Below are 25,002 nucleotides of genomic sequence, written 5' to 3'. Positions count from 1 at the left end.
TCATCTGTATGTATAGGACTAACAATTACCTATGATTTGTTATTACCTTATTATCACTAAACGCAGTTGGAATTTAATCGTTTTACATAATAATATTCACATTTGCTGGTATAAAATTTACAATGATAAATATAAATAAAATGTTAATTTTCTTTCACAACTGGCAACACAACCACAACGAACCCACCAACCAAACGACGGCAACACCGAACCACAACAGAATTTAAGTTTTCGAATAATTTCAACTTTCAACGACCGGTTATTTTTGTCTTTTTCAAAGTCTGTTAGTTTTGTTATGGTTTAGTTGAAGTTGAATGAAAAAAATCTATCCTCTTATGAATGTATTATTTTTTAAACCTACGTACTCTTGATACATTCAAAATATTCTTTGTCGGTTTTACAAATTTGAGGTACGGCCGTTGAACAAATTTTGTTATTTTTTGCCGTAATTTATTGTCATCATCACGATCGTGGTTTCAGTTTATTGGTGTTTTTTTCCCCGTGGATAGTCAAACAAAGTTATTATTTTGTAGGACAACCTTCACTTAAAGGTTTTGGGTATGGCGCTGTCACAAGTGAGACGTGAAGATATTGAAGGGCACTTGAAAGATGTTCCACATGAAGAAAAGGAGGAAGTAGCTGCTCTTACGAGCAAAATAATGACCCACGAAGCTTATGGAAAACCGTATGTAACAAGCATTATATTTATTTCAGCTGGAGTGCTAGACTTGTACATGGTTCTTATGAAGCAGAATTCATATAATATATTATAAAGTGTTGACAAACTTCATCTGTAATGTAGTTTTGAATTACCCTCATATTGCATTTTTAAACAATACCTGCTTATCTTCATGGTTCTCTTTCACGCATAGGCATGGTATTTCAATAATTTTTAGTAATTTATCTGCCAGGGCTCCTACCAGAGTGCAACTTGTCCGATGTTAATATCTCTCTTACCAAGCATAAGAAGCAACTGGTATACCAGCCCAATCTGTAAGCCCAGGCTGTTAACTTCAGCCAGGGACGGCGACTTGCTACGGCATCAAGAAGCCAAAGAGCTGATAATACCTAATACAGTGCCCTTGAGGTTTTCAGCAGCGCCAGGCGCTGTTTGGGTCAGGGGTGGCCCTGGAATCAATTAAATTTGTATCTAACAAATAGTGACCCGATAAATCATCAAAATGATAACTCATCACATCTTTATAAAGTCATGGAAAGTGATGAAACAAAAACTTTATTAACTGTGTTAAGTAGGTTAGGTTAAAAAAAAAATTTAAATTTAAATTTATATCACTTTTTAAAAGTGTGTTGAATAGTCACTGTGTTGAGTTAGCATGGAACCCTAACAAATATTTTTAACTCTGTTGTAAAATTTAGTCACAATACATTTTTATTTAGATATTATAATATAATAATTATATGTATATACATTATATCATGTATATTATAATAATTTTTTGTAATTTTTTGATAAGCCAAAAAATACATTTTATTGTTAGAACTTAGAAATGTTATCAAAATTTAAAGTTTTCGAAAACCTGGCCTACTAGCCATTGCCACAAGTAGTCGGTGCGATGTTTTGAAGTTTTCTCTCTTATGTTCAAAACTCTATAAATTTATGGTCTATGTCAAACAGTCGTTAGATGGGATGTGTATATGATATCAGTTGTAACTTTGTTGAACTAATGACCATTTTCATAGAAGCCTAGCATCGAAACATCACTCGTTTAAAGGGAGCATTCTCACATACAGTCACATTGATAATGTGTCAAGAACAAAGTATATCATTTTGGTCAGCATGATGGTTCTTACCTAAAAGATACTTTCGAACCAAGGCGTCTTTAGGGATCCAGGCGTGGTAGTTCTAGGCCATCTCGTTTATTCTATTGCGCGCATAGGACAGAATATGCCAGCTGGGGACATTCTTTAAATTGACACAGCGAATCGTGTGGACTTGTGAATGAAAGCTTCTATTAGAGACAACAGATGTCACTGATCGTCACTAGCCACCGCCGCTCGCAGTTCTGCTGTTTCGCTGTACATTACAAATAAATTAAGAATAAGACCAGTTGTTTGATGCATATAATTTATTATTATTGTTCTCTTAAAATTTTGGGGGGGTCAAACACCAACTAACCTAAAGGAAGAACCGATAGTTATTTTGTTTGCTTGTGTTTCAGTTACCAGTGGGGCCCCAGTGACTTTGAGCTGGGCTGTGGTATGGGGAAGGGGAAGTTTGGCAGAGTTTACTGCGCCCGTGAAAAGAGGACCGGACACTTGGTAGCTATTAAAACCCTCTTCAAGTCCGAACTGGTCAAATGCAATGTGGAGAGGCAGGTTCTCCGGGAGATTGAGATACAATCCCGTTTAAAGTAAGTTATTTCAAAGTTAAATACATTTGTATACAATGTACGTAAAATTAATGCACTCTGTCTTAACGTTAAAAGTTATTATTTAGTAACACTAACAGCCGTTGTTCCCAATCCTACTGATCAACTGTTCAGCCAAAATTTTGGCTCAACATTCCTCAAATGCACAACTAGGCTCTTCCCAAAGCAACTCTCCGATCAAGCTTGTGTTGGGAAGAGCAGCTAAAGGAACCAAACAACTGGATTAACCTCTGGCTCAGTAAAAGTGTTAGTTATAAAAAGTGTCAACAGAGTGAAACATGACGTCGAACTTCATTCCGTTCACTCACTGTTTTTCGTATTGCATATTGCCAATTTATTATTATTTTTAGTATCAAATTAATATAGACAGCAAAGATGAAGATACTAATGAAAATATTTATAATAGATATAGGGTAATGGATGATAATATTGAGTTACACAAGCGGCGACCGCCAAATATTGAAAGACAAAGATTTCTTTAACCGTATTCGAAATGCCATTTGAATTCTGGATGATGTTGTAAACTCCACAATATTCATGTTTTCATTCTGCGTGAAGTTATTGCTATGTTTTGGTTTGTATTTTTTCCATGTTGCTTTGTTTCATGTTAACACACAGAGGAGAAATGTCAATAGACAAATTTGTTTTAATCTACTTTCGCTGCATTAGTAAAAGTCAAGCGAAGACTTTATTTTTAATTTACATGCGTTTATTAAAAAATACAAAATGTCGGTTTATGCATTAATATGTAGGTACTTAAACAAATTATGTGTTTTAATAATAAGTGCAATATTAATTTAACCTTTACGCCGCTAAGCGCATACGTATGTGTGCAAATAAACTGTGATCTCAGCACAATGCATGCAACATAATTATGTGCATTCATTTTCTTAGAAGACATATGAACATAAGAACTTTGTTAAAATTTTATAAAATGAAAGAAATGATTAGATACCTTCTTACATATTTAAAAAAATGTTATTAGTTTTTTTTAAATCTTGTTGTATTTTATTAGTTTATTTATTTTTATTGCATAAATTATTATTTTTTTAAATTTTATTAATTCTCACTTAATGTTATATGTTGTCCTGTGATGTTTTTGTTGGCATCTCCCTGCTATTTTGGAAAAATATATAGTCTGTACTTACTAAGACCCTAACTATTATAACTATATGTATATACTATATGTAACTTTAATATTTATATTATTTTGTTGGTGTTTTCAGGCATCCAAACATACTAAGATTGTTTACTTGGTTTCACGATGATAAGAAAATATACCTTGTGCTAGAATTTGCCGATGGCGGAGAGTTGTACAAATACTTGAAGAAAGCTGAGAATGGCAGGTTTTCAGAAAGGAAAGCTGCATATTACACTTACCAGGTAAATACAACGCCTTCTGCTTCAAGTGTTGCTAGTTGTGTGTATTGTTGGCATCATGAAAGGAGATAGTAATTACTTGTGTTTATTTGCAGATTGCCCGCGCCCTAGAATACTGCCACCAGAACAATGTCATCCACAGAGACCTGAAACCTGAGAATATCCTGGTGGCCTCTGATGGGACGTTGAAGTTAGCGGACTTTGGGTGGTCCGTGCACGCTCCGTCCAAACTGCGAAAGACCATGTGCGGCACCCTGGATTACCTGTGCCCCGAGATGGTGAATGGAGAGATGTACACCGTCAGCGTGGACCAGTGGTGCCTCGGGGTGTTGTGCTATGAGTTCCTCGTGGGATCGCCCCCCTTCGAGACGGAAAACCAGTCCGCCACCTATAAACGCATTGTCAGTGTCGACATCAACTACCCCAAGTGGGTATCTCGCGGCGCCAAGGATTTCATTTCCAAGGTATATCATCATTGGACAAATACTGAACATAATATATTATATAATGAATGGAATCCATCATGTTGTGTTATCTTTTCAGCTGTTGAAGCTTCGTAGCTCTGAGAGGATGTCTCTAAATGACGCCATGAAACATCCTTGGATTTTGGAGCACATCATGAAGAAGAAAGTTCCTCAGTAAGAGTCTTAATCTGTTTTTTCAGATGACCCCATATTTTTGCTCTCGTGGCCTAATGATATCAGAGAAAACTGAATTAAAAAAAAAATAATAATGTTCTCCTTATTCTTAGGGTTTATTTTAATTTGTTGAGAAGTTGTGATATTAACCACTCGAGCGACAGCGTTTTTAAAAATACAGTACTCTCTCACTAATTTTCCACTCCAAAAACCGGGCAAGAGGTATTTTGTAAAAATGAATAAATACCGCTACCAATCTTTTGTAAAAATTCAGTTTTTTTTGTTTAAAGTTAAGATATCATGTTACCTTATTCTAGTAAAAAAACTTATAGAAATACATGCGACAGTTGCTAGAATACTCTAGCTAACAAATACGCTAGGACTAACTGAAATGTCCTTAAACAACAATTATCCCTGGTGAACGCAAACTAGAATCACTATACTGACTGTCCTACTAATTAGATTCTCACACACCCGTTCAACGTTGGTTTTTTATAAAACAGGTCACGAACCTGATTTAAGACCGTTTTAACCAAAAGAACACCATGGTAATAAATCAAGTTTTTAATTATGTAACTACAAACTCGTGAACGTTTTCTGCTGATTAACTAAATGTTAGGTATATTGCTATATTCCTGAAATCGACCAGTGATTCTGATTGTTTTCTGGAAAATATGTTTTATAAAAAAAGCCACTTTAAAAATGTTTAAAGAGCATTTTTAAATAGTTTATTTTTAGCGATCAACAAATATTCCGGAAGGCGATTACATACTATGAATTTTTGCACGAAAGCAGCCTGGCTGGTTTTAGTAAAACTTAGAATTGACCTTACTCTGTCGGATGACAACAATGTCTTATTTTTTGCCAAAATTGTGGACTGGCTGCTTTCTGCATAACTACATTCAATTGAGCTTGATATTGTGCTTTCAACTAGTAAAAATAACAGCAGATTATAGAAGTTGTTGGATAATCGAGCGGTAGATTAATGAGACAGTACTGAACTTATTATTTTTGTAAGATATTTATTATTAGGTATTTATTATTATTTTTTTTTTACTTGTTATGTTGTGTTGTCTCCTTACTTTAATTCAAATAGATTAAGTCAGGTTAGATCAGAATACTTCAATACCTTTTCTCTTATTGTGTTTCTTGTGAAAAATATAGTTTAATTAATTTTATTTTACATGCTTTTGTATCCAATATCCTGTTTTCCATTACACCTTTAATACTATTAATTGCGTTCTAACTTGTAACAAAATTAATTTTGAAGATAAAAAAATATTTTGTACATTTATCAATAGTAAAAATATCACTTGATTTGCATGTTAAGGTGCGACTATTCAATTTCAATTTTTCATTCGAAATTATCATCATAATCATTTTTATTTTATAATTGTTATTGTAAAAAAAATATAATTTAACCCTCATGCATCGAGTGACATAATCCTAATTCTGATGTCAATGTATAAAGTTTATTTTAATAAATAATTTCAACCAAACATATATTTTACTCAGACTATGTCAGGTTCATGCGTGTGACTGCATTCAAGGGAATTAGCGATGCTAACCAAATTTGGGTAGCTACCGCTTGAGTGGTTATAATATGAGCATTTTATTACCAAAAAATTTTGTAAATAAATATATTTTAAATTTCGAAAACAACCACCATATACAACCTAGTTACACAAATATAAAACATGTCACAATTTTAGTAATAAAATATAAAGCAGTATTATAATCCTGCAGGAGACGCAGAATATGCAATATGCATAAGTTGTAAAATCTAGCAAGAAACTCAAAAGGGAATATATTTTCATTGGAGGGTATAGCCAAATTCCTGAATCCATCCGAGGCCTTCTTTGGAACCTTTCAAAGGCGTGTATTCCAAACCAATGTAATCAGTGTATCCATTCTCCTTGAGACATTCTAATACAAATCTATAGTCAATCTCTCCAGGGGTATTGGGTTCATTTCGCTTAGGTACTTGTGCAATCTGAAATTGATAAGTGTGATTATTATTTATCATGTTAATTTAATAATTATTCTAGTAATGCTACGCTTGTGTAAGTTACCTGTACGTGCCCGACGTAAGGCATAAATTCCTGAATGCTGTGAGCGATGTCGCCTCTTATTTGCTGTAAGTGGAACACATCGAGCATCAAACGTAGATTGGGGCTGTCGATCCTCTTAATGATTTCTAGTGCTGGAAATCATACCATACATTTAAATTGTAAACACTTCATTCATTATTTTGTGCTATTTTCTATAGTGCAGAAATGATTATCTCAATACCAATAATTGATAAACAATATGCCATTCAGCTGTTGCCACTCCCAATTCATCGTTCAAGAGAGATTAAAAAGGGCTCACCCCTCACCACCCTTGCAATTGTGAATCTAAATACGTAAACAAGCAGCACCTCATATCATTTGGCCAACCAGATGTCGAAGTAAGTCAAGCTATAAGTCCACAATGGAGTTCTGCTCTAAACACTAGTATATGGCGGTAAGACGCAGAACTGGCAGAAGAAGGAACTGGCAAGTACATATCACGAGAATAATTCACGATAGCCAACGAAGATATACCACCAACGAGTAAATTGAGTTAGTTTATAACAATAACATAAGTATGTATGAATGTGATGCAAGATGAGAAACAAGGATGGAATGGTATGGCCGCTCAATTAAATAGCGGAATGATTAGTCTTTGGGATAGCCATATTGCCGCCTTACCTTTATCAAAAGAGTTCATAAAGTATTTTGGAACAGAATACTTATTGATTGGCTCTATGAGTCCCACAAGTCCCGCATCTTTCAGTTGTTCTGCTGCATACTTGAGGTTAGCTTCGTATGTCGTCCAATGTTCATTGCTTCTTTCCTCGTCTGTATTTCCTGCCATGACGTGAAGCTTTGTGCATTTTAAAGCCTTAGCGTAATCGATAGTTGTGGCCAAATTCTTCCGGAACTCTGCCTCTTTTCCTGGCTTGAAGGTTACGCCTAACTCTCCTTTCGCTGTATTACCTGTTTATAAACAACATTCAATTTATCAAGCTTTATATATAATACGTCGAGTTCTCGACCTTGGTCGATATTATGACATTATTGCTTGGCCAAATCTATTTCCTTCTCGCTCTGTTACATATTATGTGCATCTCCTACCTGCTATCAAAACTGTCATAATATTGATATGTAAATAATTTCGTGATTGTGTTGTGAATTTGTCTTATACATTACGGAAATCTTGACGGGACACGGCGAAATTGGCGGCTAACACCTTGTCCAGCAAGGCTGTTGGTTCGGCAATAAGCAATTTATCTTGATTGTTTACCAGCACCTTTATTTTCTCATTGTTTCTTAGCTTCGTTATACTTACTAAATTAATTATAAACATTGATATATGTAATATATTTATAGAGCAAGCCTAAGCTGGTGAAATCTAGAATCAAAAGTGGTATAAAGTTACCATTTCCTAATTTTACACATTAGGTATATTCATCCACGTTTCAGGCAAAATTCACCAACCGATGCACAGATTTTAAGATATCTAAATTTGAATGTTGGGGAAGTATAAACTTGCTTGAATGATTTTTATTTTTTTCTATTATAATGCATGTATATATAACTTTCTCTTACGTTTTCAAGTATTTTTGTTTTCAAATTTGCAGTATCTTAAAAGTTTATGTTGTGGTTTGGTGACTTTTGTCTGAACAGGGACAAATAGTATGTTTATTTATTTAGTCTTACCTGTGTAAAGGTTTATCAGAATTTGCTGCACCCCTGCCTTTTCTTTAGCATCCTTCACCTCATCAATAGTACATCCCACGGGGAACCCTGACTCCACAACTTTGAATCCCGCTGCCTTTGCCAGCTGATATCTCTCTGGAAGAGATGCGTTTTCCACAAACATAAAACTCAGATTGGCACAGAACTTCATGGTGAGTCCTCTCGCTGTTGACTGAATACTACTGACTCGCATGAATATTGTTTTTATAAAGACATCTCTTATGAAAGTACTCCAGATAGATAAAACTTGTTTATCTGGTTAACCACCAACACTTGAAAAATAATATGTACAGCTTACGTCAGTTGTAGTGCATATCTTACTAAGATAAGACCTTACTCTTTTTCCAGAATATTTATTTATTTGTGTAGATGTTATGTAATCAAATAAATAACATTAAATAAAAATATTCTCCACCAAGATTTAACCTATTTACACCTGTCACCTGTTGGAATCTGATAGAAGCTGTCACTTTCTTAGGTTGGCACTGACTTGTCTTATCTTATAAGGTGGTTAGATTAGTTATTGTCAAGTTGGCAAAATACATGAGTGGCAAGTTGAAATAATTCAAGGAAAAGAATAGGTACCTTTTATGCTTTTATATTATTATTGTTAGTTTGTAATATATATACGAGATCAGCAACATACTGCAAGCGAAACTTAACATTAAAACATCTGAATTTGAATTTTAATAATATTTTGTAGTCTTTGATAGGCAATTCTAATTATGGTAATGAAAATTCCAGGTAGGTACCTCCCAAAGTTACTGCTCTTTACCCCAGAACACCTTGTATAGTTTAAATCAGTCATGGCCAATTTTACTGGTAGCTTTTTACCATATCCACTTGCGCAATGGAAATTCACGGGTGTTCTGTTTTCGATTCAACCATTCGATTTAGTTAATATCCCTAATATTAATAGGGAAAAATGAACTGATAAATCCACGTAGATTTCATCGCTTATCCCATATTTTTTGGTTTTAAATCGTTGAATATGTAATTTCATTTTCATTTATAAAAATCACATACCTAAATTTGGGTAGCTCGAGTGGATATATTATGACAGTTTGAAAAATTTCATTACCAGTATAGTGAATTATTTAGGGTTAAAATGGTGATTTTTTCATATTCCCAAATATACCAGCAGATATGCATTCTGTGTCTCCGAATCAGCAGAATAGTGTACGTCCTTCTCTCTTATACCTTTCTTTAGATGACACAAAACTAAATTAAACTCATTTAGATAACACACAATTAAAAGTACAAATGATTATGAAACCAGAAATATAAGTAGAATTAATTTGTTTGAATAATATGAGAAAAACAGACTCAGACACGAAATGCCTGAAAGTCTGAAGAATGAATCTATTTAAAAAAAGTTGTTATTCTTAAGTATAAAAATATTATTTTATAATCGATAAAATTTAACCGTGTACATATTAGTTTATGTACGTAAAATGTAATATAAACTAATTCAATAAATCTATCTATGTTTATAAATAAAAATGTAAATGTTCGTTTGTTAAAAATCTTAAATCTCCAAAAGTTCTTCACCAACTTCTTTGAAATTTTGACACAACGTTGCAATCGAATATGTGTGTTTTTATATACCTATATTATATAGAAGTCATCTGTGACAAGTAAAAACATGTTTTTTTTTAGCGGCATCTGTTGGATGTAAAAGCAACACGCGCTGTTGTTTCTCTATCTGCACAGACAGACTGAGCCACAGCAACGTGTGGCGGGGCACAGCCAGTAATAAAAATCTACAAAAAGATTTCTAAGAAGAGAGAAGAGGATTGAAAGAATCTGTAGTTGGAGTGAGATTTCTGTTTGGTTCCATCATTTGATAGCAAGAACAAAAAATTGTGAATGCAAACCATTGGATTGGTGATAAATGAGTACTGCGGATGCTGTATTACGGGTTGATTATTATTATTATCTATTCATTTTTTAAAAGCCATACATTCTCGGATTACGAAGCAGCAGGACTTGTGGGCCATGTAATTAGACTCAAACAACACAAACTTAGTATTGTGTACATTGGTGCATATGTATAAGCTTCCGGCAGTGATGTCCTTGCCGAATGTCGCTGAGAAACAACCTTTTGTCTTGCTTATGCCTACTTATTGTTACCTGCAAGAAAGGGACAACAAGTGTATACGATTCAAAAGGTGCCATGAAATTAATTTCCCGATAGTTTAACATTCAACCCCGTAAGATCTTTCACATCAAGTAAGTACCAACACTGACATGCATTTTCATTGATCGAGAGTTTTGAGGGAGGGTGTTGCAACGGTCGGTTGAGCACTCATGAGCCCTTCGACGGATCTATCTGGTTTTCAGCGTTAAGGAGGTGGATCATAGCCGATGCGTGTCTTTGAATTTTTAATTCAAATCATATTTTAACTGGTATTCTGATAGTATGTTTTAAAATAGAATCAAAGTTGCCTAACAAATCAATTTAGTGGTTTTCGACATCCCTTGCTCAGGCTATGATGTAACAATGCGATGGGTAACATTAATTTATTCCTTGTTACAAATCAGTAAATTAACTTCCAGATCCTTCTACAGTGAGATTAAAGCTTTTCCTAGGAGTAGAATCATTTTCTACAATGTGGGTGTCTTCACGAAAGCATTGTTTTATTTATAATTATTCCTGTATTTTATGTACCCATCCTTTCATTTCCCAAACCTTGTGGAGCAGTGATTCTCCATGTCGACCATCAACAAACTGAAAACACGACAAATGACTCCCCGAACGAGCCTCATTTATCACCAATGCAATTCGAGAACGTCTCTCTAAAAGAGATTGTCAGATCTAAAAGTTTTACACTGTCGATTGTGTTATTTATATTACTCTTACAATTACCTTTCTAAATTCTTCTTATTCATAAAAAGCATTTACTTTGTAGCTTGCCATAATTAAAATATAAACACTTAATTGGATTTATCCTATGTTCTTAACCTTTCCCTTACTGTGTTAAAAAAATACACGCGTTCCGGTGCTGTGTATTCAATACACATCTCAAAATAAGCGATTTAATATCGGAAAAATATGAATATTTATAGCTAATCGATTATGTTTATTATATTTTATATCAAAAGTGATAATAACTGTAATTTAATTGCTGAAAACATGAAAAAACCATCGGCAGATGCTAAAGAAACGTGCGAGGGGTCCACATCTAACGACGATTCGCGGCCAACTGGCTAGCGGCTGGCGGCTGGCACAAACACAGCTGTGCGGTCGTAGGTATCGATGGTCTAAATCAAAAACTACAACTGCAGAAGTGTGGATGTCTCATGTTCCCGCATAGCGAATTAAAGCGGGACATCAATAGCGTGTCATTTCCTCGCACACTCTTCCCGTACTAGTATCACACGTTTGATTGTATTGGTGTATTTGTTCCCGATTTTTAACAAAAAACTCTGATTTTTAATTGAATTTGAAAACTATGTAATATATTATTTTTTAATTCTGAGCATAAATGTATAACGGAGGAATACCTAAAATCTGAACCCAGAATTTATTATATTTATAGAGTTATTAGAAGCAATGTGCAGTAAATACACACCACAGATAAGGAAAGGTTAAGTGGTTTAAAGCATTTTTTTTTAGTTTTGTTTTCCTTTCTATTTTTTAAATATTCTAGACTTTTGTAACTCTTAATTTACTCTTATTGGCCAACTACATAGTATCCTTTTGTTGTTCATCAATCCATGGAAGCTTCTGTTCCTATCATGTTATGTATTACTATCGGCTCCCATCGGCATGTTGACTTTTCAAAGAGGACATTTCAAAGACTAACGTAAATTCTAAATGAAACCCGTCTTCTGGAATTACTTCAAATTATTTTATTTACAATAAATATTAAGGGCCTTACTAATAAAGTGTTTAAAATTTTAAACAACTGATAAATAACCATTTACAATACAAATTTTAAAAACGATTATTAGTAAGGCTGTTACAGTTTAACAATAATAGCAAAAACGACAAAATAACATAATTTATTATTAACTATACAACATCATAACAAGAGAATCAAGATTAAAATACTTAAGTAACATAATACATATTTTCTTTTCACCCGTTAACCTCGAAACTCTTCCTTTCTTTATATTGTGGAAAACAATTTAATGAACAAAATTTGTTGCAGGGGTAAAAATGAAGATATGTTTTGTAAAGAAGATTTATAAATTACTTCTTTTCTAAATCTTATTAATAAAATCGAGTTGCTTTGTACTTTGTGTAACATTTGGAATCGGGCCGCTATCAATAACACGCCTTACGTAGGTGGCGATAAGGTTTAAATTTCTGCTTAACATTATCCGCCTGTTTTGATTTATGCAAAAAAAAAACATTGCCAAACCTTGTGTTTAAATTTATTTTGCGAAGTTCAGACTCAAATATTAAAATGTTTTACGATCATTTTCTATAGAACTTAATTTGCCACATTATACATTAAAACCATAACCGAAAAGGGGTTCTTAAGTAGGAGATTTTGAACTCTAAAGGAGTTTTTATATGCTTTATTTTTTTCTGGGCTTGTAAAAAGACTTGATTATTTCAAAGGCCACAATGTGGTTTTAACAAAACACCTGATTTTGCATTAATTCGTAGTGCTTCACCTAAACGTTTAAATATTGTTGAAATTCATTTGTAGTCCATTGATATTACTGGATACTTTTCGGTCAGTCAAATAGAATATTTTCCTGTTTTAAACATGACATGCGCAGATTGGTTTATTCTAGCGAGAATCCCTTCAGTATTTATTTGATATTGTTGTAAACAGATTATCAATCACCTGTGGCGGGTGGCGTAGATTTGATTTCAAAACGAGAGAAAGGTCAAGTATGCAAAACCATCCCCATTCCCTTTCTACAGAGGCAGATTTTTGATACTTGATGAATTTTGAATAATTGACTATAAAGATTGCACTCTTGAGCTTTAAATAATAATTGAGTTTGGTTGAGATTTCATCATGGTAGGTAAAATATGTTGCATTCTTAAAGTTAACCCAACAAAAGGATGGAACTTGGTTTTGACGGGTGGAATATGAGAAAATAAAGTTTAGGAGGAATATGCATCACCGGTAATAATAGGAAGTACTACATAACTAGCAGCGTTCTCTTAATCTTAACTTCACGGGTGTCTTTGGGCATAAAACAAACTCGAATTGGACCTCCAGTTCTCCATCGTGCTCTATGTGGAATTCCCGTATCAACTGGAAAACAAAAATATAATTAGTACACCATCGATCTTGAGAACGATTCGTTGGTTCCATTCATCATCGTAAATGAAAACCCAAGCAAATGGCCCTCATTCCACAATAATAATTGTAATGACAGACAGTCTGGTACATATAAAAGTCAGCCTGATTGACTGGTGAATTTGGCAGCCACCTCTGGTCTGGAACCCCAAAATGGCTTTGACTCAATGTAGAGAAGGACGTCCCTTTGATAAATTCCCCTACCTTAACAAACAGATTGCAATCTTTAGAGCACAGGCGTCAGGTGGGAATGCTGTCCTTGCTCTACCGGTATTTCAATGGAAGATGTTCTGATGAACTACCATTATTAATCCCTTTGGCAATTGTGAAACTCACCAACGCACGCCCAACATTTGCGCATGGTTGACATTTGTCACCGGTATGGACTGTTCTTGAGTTCAAGAGCTCGGCAGTGGAATGATTTGCGGACCTCTGTGTTTCCTCCCTCCTACAATTTATTCACTCACCATATTTCCTCTCCTCAAAAATACTCTTCACACACCATCCCCAAAGATGATATAAGCCCTGCATTTCCCAACTCAGACGTCTCCATCCATTGCCGAAGCACCATTTTAACGATCATTATAATGTATGTAGGAAGAATTCAAATATTGTATGGTTATTTATAATCCGGGAAAGATTGTCTTTCCTTTTAAAAATGAAAACCCGCTTTAGGTTGTTTTGCTAATTACCTTTGCAAATACAACTAGCATCAGCTGTTCCACGAATCTCTTGCCCGGGCACATGCGCTTGCCGATCCCAAAGGGGCAGAAGATGCAGGTGGCCGCCGCCTGAGACTCCTTATATAGGGGGTTTCCCTCCAGCCACCTCTCTGGCAGGAACTCCCCCGCCCGCGTGAAGTTTCTCTTGTCATTGCAGGCCACCATGGTGTGGGACAGAACATACGTCTGCAAAACAAATAAAACATTATTATTCCCTATCCAGTGCTCTCTTGGTTGGCTATCTACATGGATATGGCAGTGTACTCACACCAGGCTGGAGATGGTAGCCACTCAGAACTGTCTCCTCCTCGAGCACTCGGCCGACGGCAAAGGCCACGGGAATTACGCGCATGGACTCGTTGATACAGGCCTTGGTGTAGACCATATGCGCCATGTCGTTTCCCGTTATGTGGTTGTAGTTGGGCGCTATCTCCTCCAGTTCTTCCAAAACCTTCTGCTGCACCTCGGGATGCTTGGCCACCAGGTACAGTAGGAAGTTGAGACTGTTGCTTAGCTGGAAATATAACGATTTCATTTATTCGGTCGCAATTCATAATACTGAATCGTACTGCAAATGTCTGCAGGGATTTATTTGTGCTTTAGATATGTAACTAGTGAAATGGGGCATCCTTAATGGCCAAATTACACCTGTCGAGTGCTCGGCCGAGCAATTTATTCGAGAGTAGAGGTGATTACATGTAGAAGAGACAGTGGGCGATTGAGTTCATTGAGATTAGTTTAAAGTGCTGTTAATATGGTTTCGCGTTGGAAAAAAAGAGAAAAATGAAGAGAGTTTTTCAACAACAAATGTCTCACTCTCCTAAAACATTCAATTTTTTTTCTTTTACTGACAGACTTGACTGATCGCACTGACTGAATGTCGAGCAAGTTAAGTGCCGAGTTGAGTAAGTCAGTGGAGGGGGTTCTTACTCGACCGAGTCATTGGGCCTTGCTTCTATCCATTGACTCGCCAGGATCATTCGCCCGCTTCTAGGCCGAGTACTGACTGTTCTGATCACATCAGCCGAGCACTCAGCAGGTGTAATTTAGGCATTTTTGGCTAATGAAATGAATTTCATAGTACACGGGTAGCTACATGTACTTGGAAAAATCACCTAAAACCATTGCGCTACCGCTTCACTTTGAGTCCTGCCATATTCCTCCATTGAAATAATTTGAATAACAAAATTAGATTCATTTATTAGTATACTAACCGGTAAAATGCCAGCAGCAACAAAGTCAATTAAAGTTGACTTCTTTTCCTTTTCGTCAACATCGTGCCTTTCAACAATGGATCTGAGGATGCTTTTAACCTCATCTGTGGCAATATTCTCCATGGAGGATTGAGCTTTTTCTACTATTTCCGAGATGATTCTTCAAAAAACACATTTATTCATTTTCATTTTTTTTATCTCCACATGCAGAAAATAATTGTTCAAAATTTAGCTTAGTCTTAGGACTAGGGAACTATTCTGCAATGACATCCCTAATATATACAGAGGCGACACAACCGACTGGTAAGTTATCATTGTCAATCTGTTAAAATTAGTATATTATCACGGTGTCTTTTATAATTTTTCATAATTCAAATCAAAATAAATAGGTAGGTACTTTAAGTTAAACAAAATAATCATTATATATATTACAAAAGTAAGTGTATAATGTGCGTGCTATTAAAACTCAGAAACGAGTCCCGGTACAATCAAGCGAGATATATGGTGTGGTAGCCCTCTATTCCCCATCCATGAAGAAGGTTCTCGTTTTTACCTAAGGGCATGCTCTTGAAGATATAAGGGCTGGATGTTTCTAGAACAGTCCAGATTAAATAAAATAGATAACTATTTGCAAAGATTTTTAACAAAGGTTAAAAATCCGTAGGTTCTTCTCCATCCACCTACTTGAGGGTAATGTATTGTTGCCATTATGTGGTATTTTTGTTGTTTAGCTCAGAACACTACTACTAAATATAATACTTCGCATTTTAAATCACAACCATCAATTAATAATGTAAGTAAATAAATTTATTTCGTTATTGCTTAAAACAAATGTGAGAAGTAAATTTATTTACAATTTATATTTACCTATACATCTCATCCTCGCTCTTGAGAAATTTTGAATAGCCCTCGGTCTTGGTGTAATCAAACCACAGGTACATTTCGTCACGCTCAGTTTGGAACCTCTGGTACATAGCTTCTTTCAGCCGGATAGCCGGCTCCGAGATCACGTTGTCCATGTAGGACATCCTCTGTCCCAGTACCATGGTGCAGCTAGCTGCAAGGATAAAATTATGGGAATAACACAATAATAATAATAATAATAATAATAATATCTTTATTTAGGAAAGTTTACACATTACAACTATACATACATATTATGGTGTACATTAATTTGTAACTTTTATATTTAAGGTTATAAATTTAACCAAAATGAAGAACTATTAATACAAACATAATATTTTGAAGGTAAATAGAAAATAAAAGCACAGTTGTGGTTTCTCAAATACCGCCTCACTAGGCTAGCCTGTGTTGAGGCAGAATTATTTGTGTTAGTTCCTAATACCATTGAACATACCTATACTTGTATTAAGAAGTATTCGCTCAATAATGTGGTGGTAATGTGGTGACTTCAATAACTGCAAATTTGGGTGAATGCACCGGTAAAGGCCCTATTTTTATTTTTAATCCAAATTTTTACATTATCTTTGAAATTATTTTGTGAATCACATTGTTTTATGCTGTCTGGAAGAATGTTGTAGAGTCTTGTCGCAAAGTATTTAAAATTTCGTTGACCAAACGTAGTATGTGTTTTCGGAATTTGTAATAAGATTTTGTTATTGCTTCGAGTACATCGTGTATTTGAACTTTTTATGTAGTAATTATTTATATTTGAGTATAGATGAGTTAGGATAGTTTTTGCATATAGCTGCCGAACATCGAATACATTCATAATATTAAAAATTAGATTCGAGTCTGTAATTATAGGTAGCCTTAGAATTATTTTTAAAATTGTTTTCTGAGCCTTTATGATTGGGTCTAGTGCAGATGAAGTGCCGCCTCCCCATGCTATGATACCATACTCAATAATAGATTGGCAGACTGCAAAATAAATCATTTTCAGGTCTTGAAAGCCGAGAAAGTTTCGTATGATTCTAAAAAAGTGCATGGTTTTTCTAATTTTGTTTGCAATTATTTGGGTATGAAGGTTCCATTTGAGATATGGATCAATGGTGAGGCCGAGGTACTTCATCTGAGTAGAGCGCTCAATGTAGGGGCACTGGCAACATTCATCGGAGTTCAAACACGAGTGTATTCTGATGGAGGCATCATCAGGAGGTTGACCAGTAATATTAATACTAGGTGTGACATATTTAGTTTTCTCTGTGTTCAGTGTGAGCGTGTTTATATCCAACCATTTTTTTACCATGCTTATGTCCGTTTCAGCTTTTTTGTAGACAGCTAGCCAAGTGTCAGCTTCAAACAGTAAGACGGTGTCATCGGCAAAACTAACGATTTTCCCCTGAATATTAATGTTGCATAAGTCGTTAATATACAACAGGAACAAAGACGGACCTAATATACTACCTTGTGGTATACCGTAGTTAGATGAACAAGTGTTGCTAAGTATGTTATTTATTTTAACTTGTTGCTTGCGCTCATTAAGGTAACTTTTAAAAAAGTTAAGTTCGTTTCCCGTAATACCGATTTGTTCAAGTTTGTTTATTAATTTATTGTGTGATATTGTATCAAAGGCTTTGGAAAGATCTAAGAAGATTGAAATACATTTTTTCCTTTTATCAAGGTGTTTTACAATGAAGTCTGTGACAGCGGCAATAGCGTCCGAGGTGCTCTTGTTTTCTTGAAACCCGTATTGATTTTCTGAGATCAGTTTATGGCTCACGAGGAATCTTACCAGCTGTGAGTTGATGACTTTTTCAAATACTTTTGATAGGCTTGTTAGTAGGGTTATTGGTCGGTAATTATTTATATCAGTCTTGTTTCCTGTTTTATGTATAGGAATAACGATACCTTGTTTAAGATTTGAGGGGAAGTGGCCCTGAGTGATACTAAGGTTTATTAAATGTTCTAGGGGCAATGCAATTTCCGTAGACAGCGTTTTCAAGATCTTGGTTGTTATGCCATCAACCCCGGCTGAAGAAGTGATTTTTAGGGAATTGATAATTTTTAGAATCTCTTCTTCTGACACCGTTTGGAAATTGAGTCTTCTGTTGGAGTATTGACGTCTTGTTTCAGTAGGTTGAACATTCCCATAATTTGGTAGACGAGAAGCAAGATTTGAACCAATATTAATAAAGAAATTATTGATGTAATCCGCAACGACCTTTGGATTTTTTGATGTGTCAATAATTTTTCCATCAATGCAGAGTTTTTGTATGTCCTGTTTGTCTTTGGCATTTTGAGTATTTGTGGCTTCTCTTAGAATTTGCCATATTTTTTTGGGATCGTTATTGCTTCCTTTGATTTTGTCTCCATAGTAGATTTCTTTTGCCTTTCTAATGACTTCCCCGCACGTATTTCTGTATCTTTTATAGATGTTTAATGAGATTACGTCGTAAGGATTGTCTTTCACTTTTTTGTGTAGTGCATTTCTTCTGTGAATGCAGTTGATGATTGAATGACTTATCCATGATTTCAAGGGTTTAATTTTGTTTGGAATTTTTTTTGACAAAGTTGTGGTATTATTACTTAATTCATTTTTCAAAAAGTCAACAAAATATCTCCATGCATCATCTGAGTTTTTTATTTGGAAAAGCTCTTGCCAAGATTTATTTTTAATTGAGGTTTTTAAATTTTCAAAGTTAATATTATTGTATATAAGAGACTGATCTCGTCTATTTTGTGTGGTGTCGGATTGCAAAGTGAAGATTGTTGTGTAATGATCTGTAATTGTTGATTTGTAAACGATGCTTTTGTTTTGTTTATTAGTTTTGACCATTATGTGATCAATACATGAACTTGATTCATTGACTATTCTTGTTGGTGTATTGATGGTACTAATTAATCCATGGAATTCTAACATGTTCAGGTAGTCGTGACATTGGTGATGTGGATTATTTGGGAGTATGTTGATATTTAAATCTCCCATAATTATCAAATTTTTAGTATGGGAAAGATTGGATAATATGCTATTAAGACTGTTTAGAAATGGTGTGATATTACGATTCGAAGGAGAGCGGTAAATTGCTAGAATGCAAGTGTCATTATTGTATGTTATTTGCAAACAGTTCGCGCCAATAATGTCTATTTCCGTTACAATGGGGTTAAGATCATTTTTTGTGTATACGACGACTCCATCGTTCTGGCTATCATGTTTTGTCGAATTGAAGGAAGAGTAGTGATTTATTAATTTTGGAGTATAAATGTTTGACAACCAACATTCCGTGAGAATAATTATATCGAAGTCTATATTAAGGTGGTTAAGCTGTATCTGGAGTTCATTGAAGTTTTTATTAATTGACCTAATATTTTGGTGCATAATTGTAGTGTTTTTTACCTCTGCTATAAGGTATTTGCAAATTTTGGCATCTGAAGTAGTAAAAGGGTTGATTTGATCACCATGTTCTGCATGAACGCGATTAAAGTTAATAGCCATTATAAAATTTATAATAAACAAAAAAAAGAATTGTTTAGTTCCCTTGAATGAGAGCTCCACTAATCCCTGGCCATCACTGGGGGTTTCAACCTTTTATTGCTAGTGCAGGAGTTCATTATTGTTACAGTGCGAAAATAAGCATAAAAGATATGACTCACCAATATTGGGGGAAACGACCCAGTGAATGACCGGTAAAAGTTGGACTCTCAATCAAAGAAACTAATCAATTTTTTTAAGATCATCCGAATGTTTGATGTAGTGTATTTGCCTGTCGCCGTCATTTTTCCTAATCATTATTTTACAGTCTTTGTACCAGACATATTTGAAGCCCATTTCTTTTGCCTTTGTTTTAGACCTCCACAGAAGATCTTTGAAATAGGGACCAAGGATTTCACCAACAAAAATCTTCTGGAATCCGTTTCCTTGTGTTGTAATTGTATTAAGTTGCCTTTTGTTCAGTAGAATTTGTCGTCTTTTTTGGGGGTTAGTAAATCTGACGTGGAGTTTTGGGGGGACTCCAGGTCGTCGGTTCGGAATTTTCTTGATGTCGAGGATGTCATCGCTTTTTAATTCGATTCCTGAGACTGCGGCCACCCGTTTAATAATTTCTGCAGGCTGCTCACCCTCTTTTTCTTCGATCCCAGTAAATTCAAGGGTGTCTTCATGAGTTTCTTGCTCCACTACTGCCAGTCTGACTTCCAGGCTCTTTATTATTCTGTCTTTTTCCGTTAGCTCCTTTCTCATTAATTCAACTTCCGAAACCAGTTTGATAATGGTCTCCATCTTAAGATGAATGTCATCGTACTGACAGCTGATGAAGTCCCTTGTGTTTCTGGTTTCTTGATTTTCGTCATCTATTTTCTTTATTATTGCTTGTTTAAATACTTCCAATTTTTTTTTCCATTTTCATCTCCATTTTCTCCAGGAGATTATCGAAGTTTAAAACGTAGGGCTCAGATGAAAGGTTAGCAGCTGTCGATTGTCCTTTGCTTCTCAGATTTTTTTCTGAATTTGCCATTTTGGTTGACTCTGTGGGTCAAACACTGCCTCTATTACCCTTTTGGTTGACTTGCGATGTACTGATAATTTTTCGATTTTAAACTATTGATAATTATTTATTCACTGGTCAATCACTGACAAATCAAACACTGACTTAGTAAAACTAACAATTCTCATCGGATTTGACACATCCACGGGGAAATTTACTCGCTGTACCAGATTGTTAACTATTTATTTGGGGAGCAGATCAAAACACAGCTGTCACTCGATTATAGGTATTGTTGTATGTCGATAGTGTCCGAAACATCTGGATCATGGTCTCGCTCAGGCGGATGATATCAATTTTACCAAACCACACAAAAAAAGGGCCAAAGAAAACGTGGGATCTCGGAGATGTCATCTTTTAGCGATGGATTGAAACTACGTGTGCGGGTTCCAAATTACGTCTACAATGAGGTACATATGTATATTAGTAACATTAGTGTTGGTTTTCCCAGAATGTTTGACACGAGTTCTGCGAAGCAATTTGCCCATTGTGGCCTACAATTTCCTACAAAGCAGGGCATACGAATGAGAAATAATGTTAAAGTGTGTGGATAATTTCTAGTTTATTTTTCTTATCTGGTCGTCATAATAAAAATGGTTAAAAAAAGTTTCATTCAATAGCTTTAAAAACTAACTTAACACAACAATGAAATCTACTCTTAGGACGAGATGTTTCACAGAATTTGAACAACTCATCAAATTTCAAAGTTGATTTTCAAGTTTTATTATTATATCATTATTGGCCAGTTGTTTCACAATACTGAAAGTATAATAGAACTTGAATAGAACCTTTACAGAACTTGAAAATCAACTTTGAAATTTGATGAATTGTTAAAACTCTGCGAAACAACCCGTCCTTGAAGTAGGATTTTTAGTACTTTGAAGAATTTGATCGGAAGATATTTAACTATCTAGGTAACAGTCAGTAAAATCGCATCTGGGACGCGTATTAGCCCAGTCAGTGTGAACATATAGTTTTTAGGTATTGTGATGTATGGTAATAAGTTGGGTATTCAAGCGATAGATGGCACTAGTCAGAAAGCTTACTCCAAAGTCCGACAGATGTCGCTAGAGTGTAGCAATTGCCTGTGGGGTATCTTTGTCAGACTTCAAGCTTCTAGAAACAGAGAATTACCAACCCTCGGGTAATGAACAGTGTAGCTAAATTCATACTTATTTATTGTAGCGTAAATACACGCAATTATTTTAAAGAACCTTTTACTTTATCAAGAGTTCCCAACACACTAAAGCTGCAAGTAAAGGCAGAGATATAACAGGTATTTTGAAATATGCGTAGTTGGAATAATTCTAGAAGTGGGTATGTAAAATTTGGTGACCGGATAACTCAACAAAATGACATACATACCTTTAAATTCAACATACCTTTAAAAAGTTTTATTAAGTCATGACAACAAAAACTAGTTTACAGATGTGTTGAGTTATCATAGAACCGTAAAATCCCATCCTAAAATTAAATAAAGTTGTCGTTAAAATCGTTATTTTTTACAAGAATGAAAAAATTTTCATATGAAATGATTGAAAGTCGAATGAACTGGCCCTAATGCAGAAAAGGTTGTAATCCACTCACATTCCAGTACTAATCTGCCTGTCAGTTCATAAAAATTGTGAACGTTGTCGTCTTGGTCCCGGTTGGACCTCAGCAGCTGCACGAAGTCGTCGGAAATCTGATTCAGTTCCGGCAGGAAGCCCAGCATCGTCCTCTTACTGGACAGCTCCGGGGTCAGCTTGGTACGGAGGCTGTGCCACAACTCTCCCTGCCTGAGGAAAGGTGAAGAACTAGCGTCATTGATTCCCTCGGCACAATCGTATCGCATTTAGTAGGAATTAAAATAATCTTACTCGTTTGCCATCCCGGCGCTGGAGTACTTGTCCGGGTGCAGGTTCCTGTAGTTCATAATGGCTTTGGAGGGCGGACGGAATGGGTAGCGGCTGGGGTAACGGAGCACCTTCTCAATGTCCTCCCGAAGCGAGATGTTGACGATGACATGTCCCTTGGTGGACACTTCGCGCACTATCCCGCCGTATCTGTGCAGCATGTCTGCAAATATACATAAATATTCATAATCAGTTTAGATCCCTCGTCATTCGCATCCAATCCTCAAGCCTGCCCATCAGGGCCCTACTTAGAATCTGTAGACCTTGAGGCTAAAACTGGGATGCGGGCCCTACCTGGGCATCTTGGAGGGTAATTCATAACACCGAGCAAAACGGGGGGGCCGTGTTCTATTGGTTTTTTTTTTTAAATTAACCTACGAAAATCGCATTTCAGCGCAATTATCTAACTAAAAACGTAAAAACAAACATCAAAAGTTTATTATTATTATAGAAAATGGTAAGCACAATTAGAAGTTAATGAAATGATGAGATGAGAATGAAAAGAATAAGTTATTTTCACAGTTTTTTTTATATACCAGAATTTTTATTTTATTTTTGTGATGGCGAATAAATTTTCTACAACGATTTAAAATAAAATGCCCTCAAAACGATATTTTAGTGACGAATAGCTCTGTGACGTCGTCACCGCTAACATCTTGCGTTCGCCGCTGCAGATGACTGCAGTCAGTTCGTCGTCACCGCTAACATCCTGCGTTCGCCGCTGCAGATGACTGCAATCATTAAGGTGGAAACACATTATTAAAACCCGACGCGACATGGCGTCGCGTCGGATGTTCATAGTGTGATTCTGGTCATAAGAAAACAATACATTTGATTCGACTCAACACGCATCGCGTTTCATCGGGTCGCGTCGGGTTTTAATAATGTGTTTCCACCTTTAGTCGTCACCGCTAACATCTTGCGTTCGCCGCTGCAGATGACTGCAGTCAGTTCGTCGTCACCGCTAACATCTTGCGTTCGCCGCTGCAGATGACTGCAGTCAGTTCGTATGTTGTAGTTATAGTTATATAGTTAGTGTTATTTGTTGACTTTCTGAAAAACTCCAAAACAATATGGTGTTTAAACGAACCGTTCTCATCTACCAAAAAATGTCGACCGTGTGCAAATGTTGAGTGTGCGTTTGGGGTGTTTCCCGACTGTACACCGGTGCCGAAGGGATCAATAACTCGAGTTCCTCGGAACATCTTCCATTAAAATACAGGTAAAACAACACACTGTTCGGAATGTGTATGAATAAAAATATACTCATACTTATTAACATTCCGCCTCGGCATATTTTGAGTAAAAAAACGTTAGATCAAAAAAAAACTCGGGTCCCACATCTGTTCATGATCACATCAACGTTTCCTCTGTGGATTTCTAAATTGAATTATTTTTCAAATACACCAAAATCACAGAGCATTAACCTTTTACCCGGTACAACTTACGCTTAAAACTAGTTATGGAAATCCCATCAATTCATTTATATTATCAGAATTATGTATTGATGCTATCAATTTGTCTAATTAATCTAACGTTATCTGCCGAAATGATTAAATACTATGATAATATACCGCTGAACTTCCAGGTCAGGTGAAATTATTATTAATCATTAAACTTATTCATTTTGCATCTTTACCTCGGAAAAAATAATATTACGGGAGTAAAATAAAAATTAAGCAAACGTATGCAAAAATTCAATAAAACGCGGCACGATCGAGTGAATTGGGATCTAATTATTACAGGTAATTTTTGCCGATCTCGTATTCAAATTCAAAAACAACATTATTATCTTACAACTATGTTTTTCCCATTATTCGTTGTTAGAGGCGTTGTTCCAGAAAGACAGAGCTCCTGGGTTCGATTCCCAGTTGAGACCATTACATTTTTATTTTGGTTTTTCCTGTTCTGTTTCATGTTTCGTATAGATTTATTAGTATTATCTTCTTCTTCAATGATATATTATATTGGTGAGTATAACCTTCAAAAGTAATTAAAATAAAAGTTATTGCAATAAAAAAAATATTATATGCTTATTTAGTCGATTGTGATACTTATTCACTCGATCGTGCCGTGCCTTAATGAATTTTATACTTAATCACTTGATTGTGTCGTGCCTTAACGAATTTTATACTTATTCACTCGATCGTGCCGTGCCTTAATCAATTATATACTTAACCACTTGATTGGGCCGTGCCTTAACGAATTTTTATGCAGTCGGGTCATATATGAATCAATTATTAATTTACGTATTACGTGGTAAATGTTCT

General features: G+C 35.4%; 3 protein-coding genes across 4 annotated transcripts in view; 1 reads left to right on the top strand and 2 right to left on the bottom strand.

Moving 5' to 3' along the window:
- Positions 1-204: 204 nt before the first annotated feature.
- aurB (aurora kinase B) lies at positions 205-5,781 on the top strand. Its single transcript, XM_089640276.1, has 6 exons — positions 205-410; positions 534-685; positions 2,181-2,372; positions 3,617-3,773; positions 3,866-4,234; positions 4,314-5,781. The coding sequence occupies exons 2-6, from the start codon at positions 561-563 to the stop codon at positions 4,410-4,412; spliced, it is 942 nt and encodes a 313-aa protein (XP_089496402.1). The 5' UTR covers positions 205-410; positions 534-560; the 3' UTR covers positions 4,413-5,781.
- A 278-nt stretch (positions 5,782-6,059) lies between these two features.
- Positions 6,060-8,647, bottom strand: Gip (hydroxypyruvate isomerase-like protein Gip). Its single transcript, XM_089640277.1, has 4 exons — positions 8,152-8,647; positions 7,141-7,428; positions 6,481-6,611; positions 6,060-6,401 (listed from the first exon to the last, which is right to left on the bottom strand). Exons 1-4 carry the CDS (start codon positions 8,381-8,383, stop codon positions 6,222-6,224), a joined length of 831 nt encoding a protein of 276 aa, XP_089496403.1. The 5' UTR covers positions 8,384-8,647; the 3' UTR covers positions 6,060-6,221.
- A 4,474-nt stretch (positions 8,648-13,121) lies between these two features.
- Positions 13,122-25,002, bottom strand: part of shd (cytochrome P450 family 24 subfamily A member shade) — an 81,750-nt gene continuing 69,869 nt past the window's right edge. For both annotated transcript variants that reach the window (XM_089640274.1, XM_089640275.1), the window contains exons 3-9: positions 22,697-22,895; positions 22,425-22,615; positions 16,264-16,453; positions 15,397-15,556; positions 14,451-14,696; positions 14,153-14,368; positions 13,122-13,415 (exon numbers count right to left, since the gene is read on the bottom strand). In XM_089640274.1, the coding sequence (XP_089496400.1) occupies positions 13,308-13,415; positions 14,153-14,368; positions 14,451-14,696; positions 15,397-15,556; positions 16,264-16,453; positions 22,425-22,615; positions 22,697-22,895 (1,310 nt within the window). In that variant the 3' untranslated portion in view covers positions 13,122-13,307. The remainder of the gene's footprint in view (positions 13,416-14,152; positions 14,369-14,450; positions 14,697-15,396; positions 15,557-16,263; positions 16,454-22,424; positions 22,616-22,696; positions 22,896-25,002) is intronic.

The sequence above is a fragment of the Hesperophylax consimilis genome, chromosome 15, assembly GCF_061612785.1.
Source record: "Hesperophylax consimilis isolate HC1 chromosome 15, BYU_Hcon_1.0, whole genome shotgun sequence".
Lineage (NCBI taxonomy): Eukaryota > Metazoa > Arthropoda > Insecta > Trichoptera > Limnephilidae > Hesperophylax > Hesperophylax consimilis.
The sequence above is the reverse complement of the archived record's forward strand: the minus strand, read 5'-3'. Positions and strand labels throughout refer to the sequence as shown.

Bases quoted from the DNA above. Each gene is read 5' to 3' on its own strand.
- aurB (XM_089640276.1), top strand. From the start codon at position 561: ATGGCGCTGTCACAAGTGAGACGTGAAGATATTGAAGGGCACTTGAAA. The intron at 686-2,180 runs GTATGTAACAAG...CTTGTGTTTCAG, and splicing joins CACGAAGCTTATGGAAAACC to TTACCAGTGGGGCCCCAGTG. The intron at 2,373-3,616 runs GTAAGTTATTTC...TGGTGTTTTCAG, and splicing joins GAGATACAATCCCGTTTAAA to GCATCCAAACATACTAAGAT.
- Gip (XM_089640277.1), bottom strand. From the start codon at position 8,383: ATGCGAGTCAGTAGTATTCAGTCAACAGCGAGAGGACTCACCATGAAG. The intron at 7,429-8,151 runs GTAAGACTAAAT...GTTTATAAACAG, and splicing joins TCTGATAAACCTTTACACAG to GTAATACAGCGAAAGGAGAG. The intron at 6,612-7,140 runs GTAAGGCGGCAA...TATGATTTCCAG, and splicing joins TATGAACTCTTTTGATAAAG to CACTAGAAATCATTAAGAGG.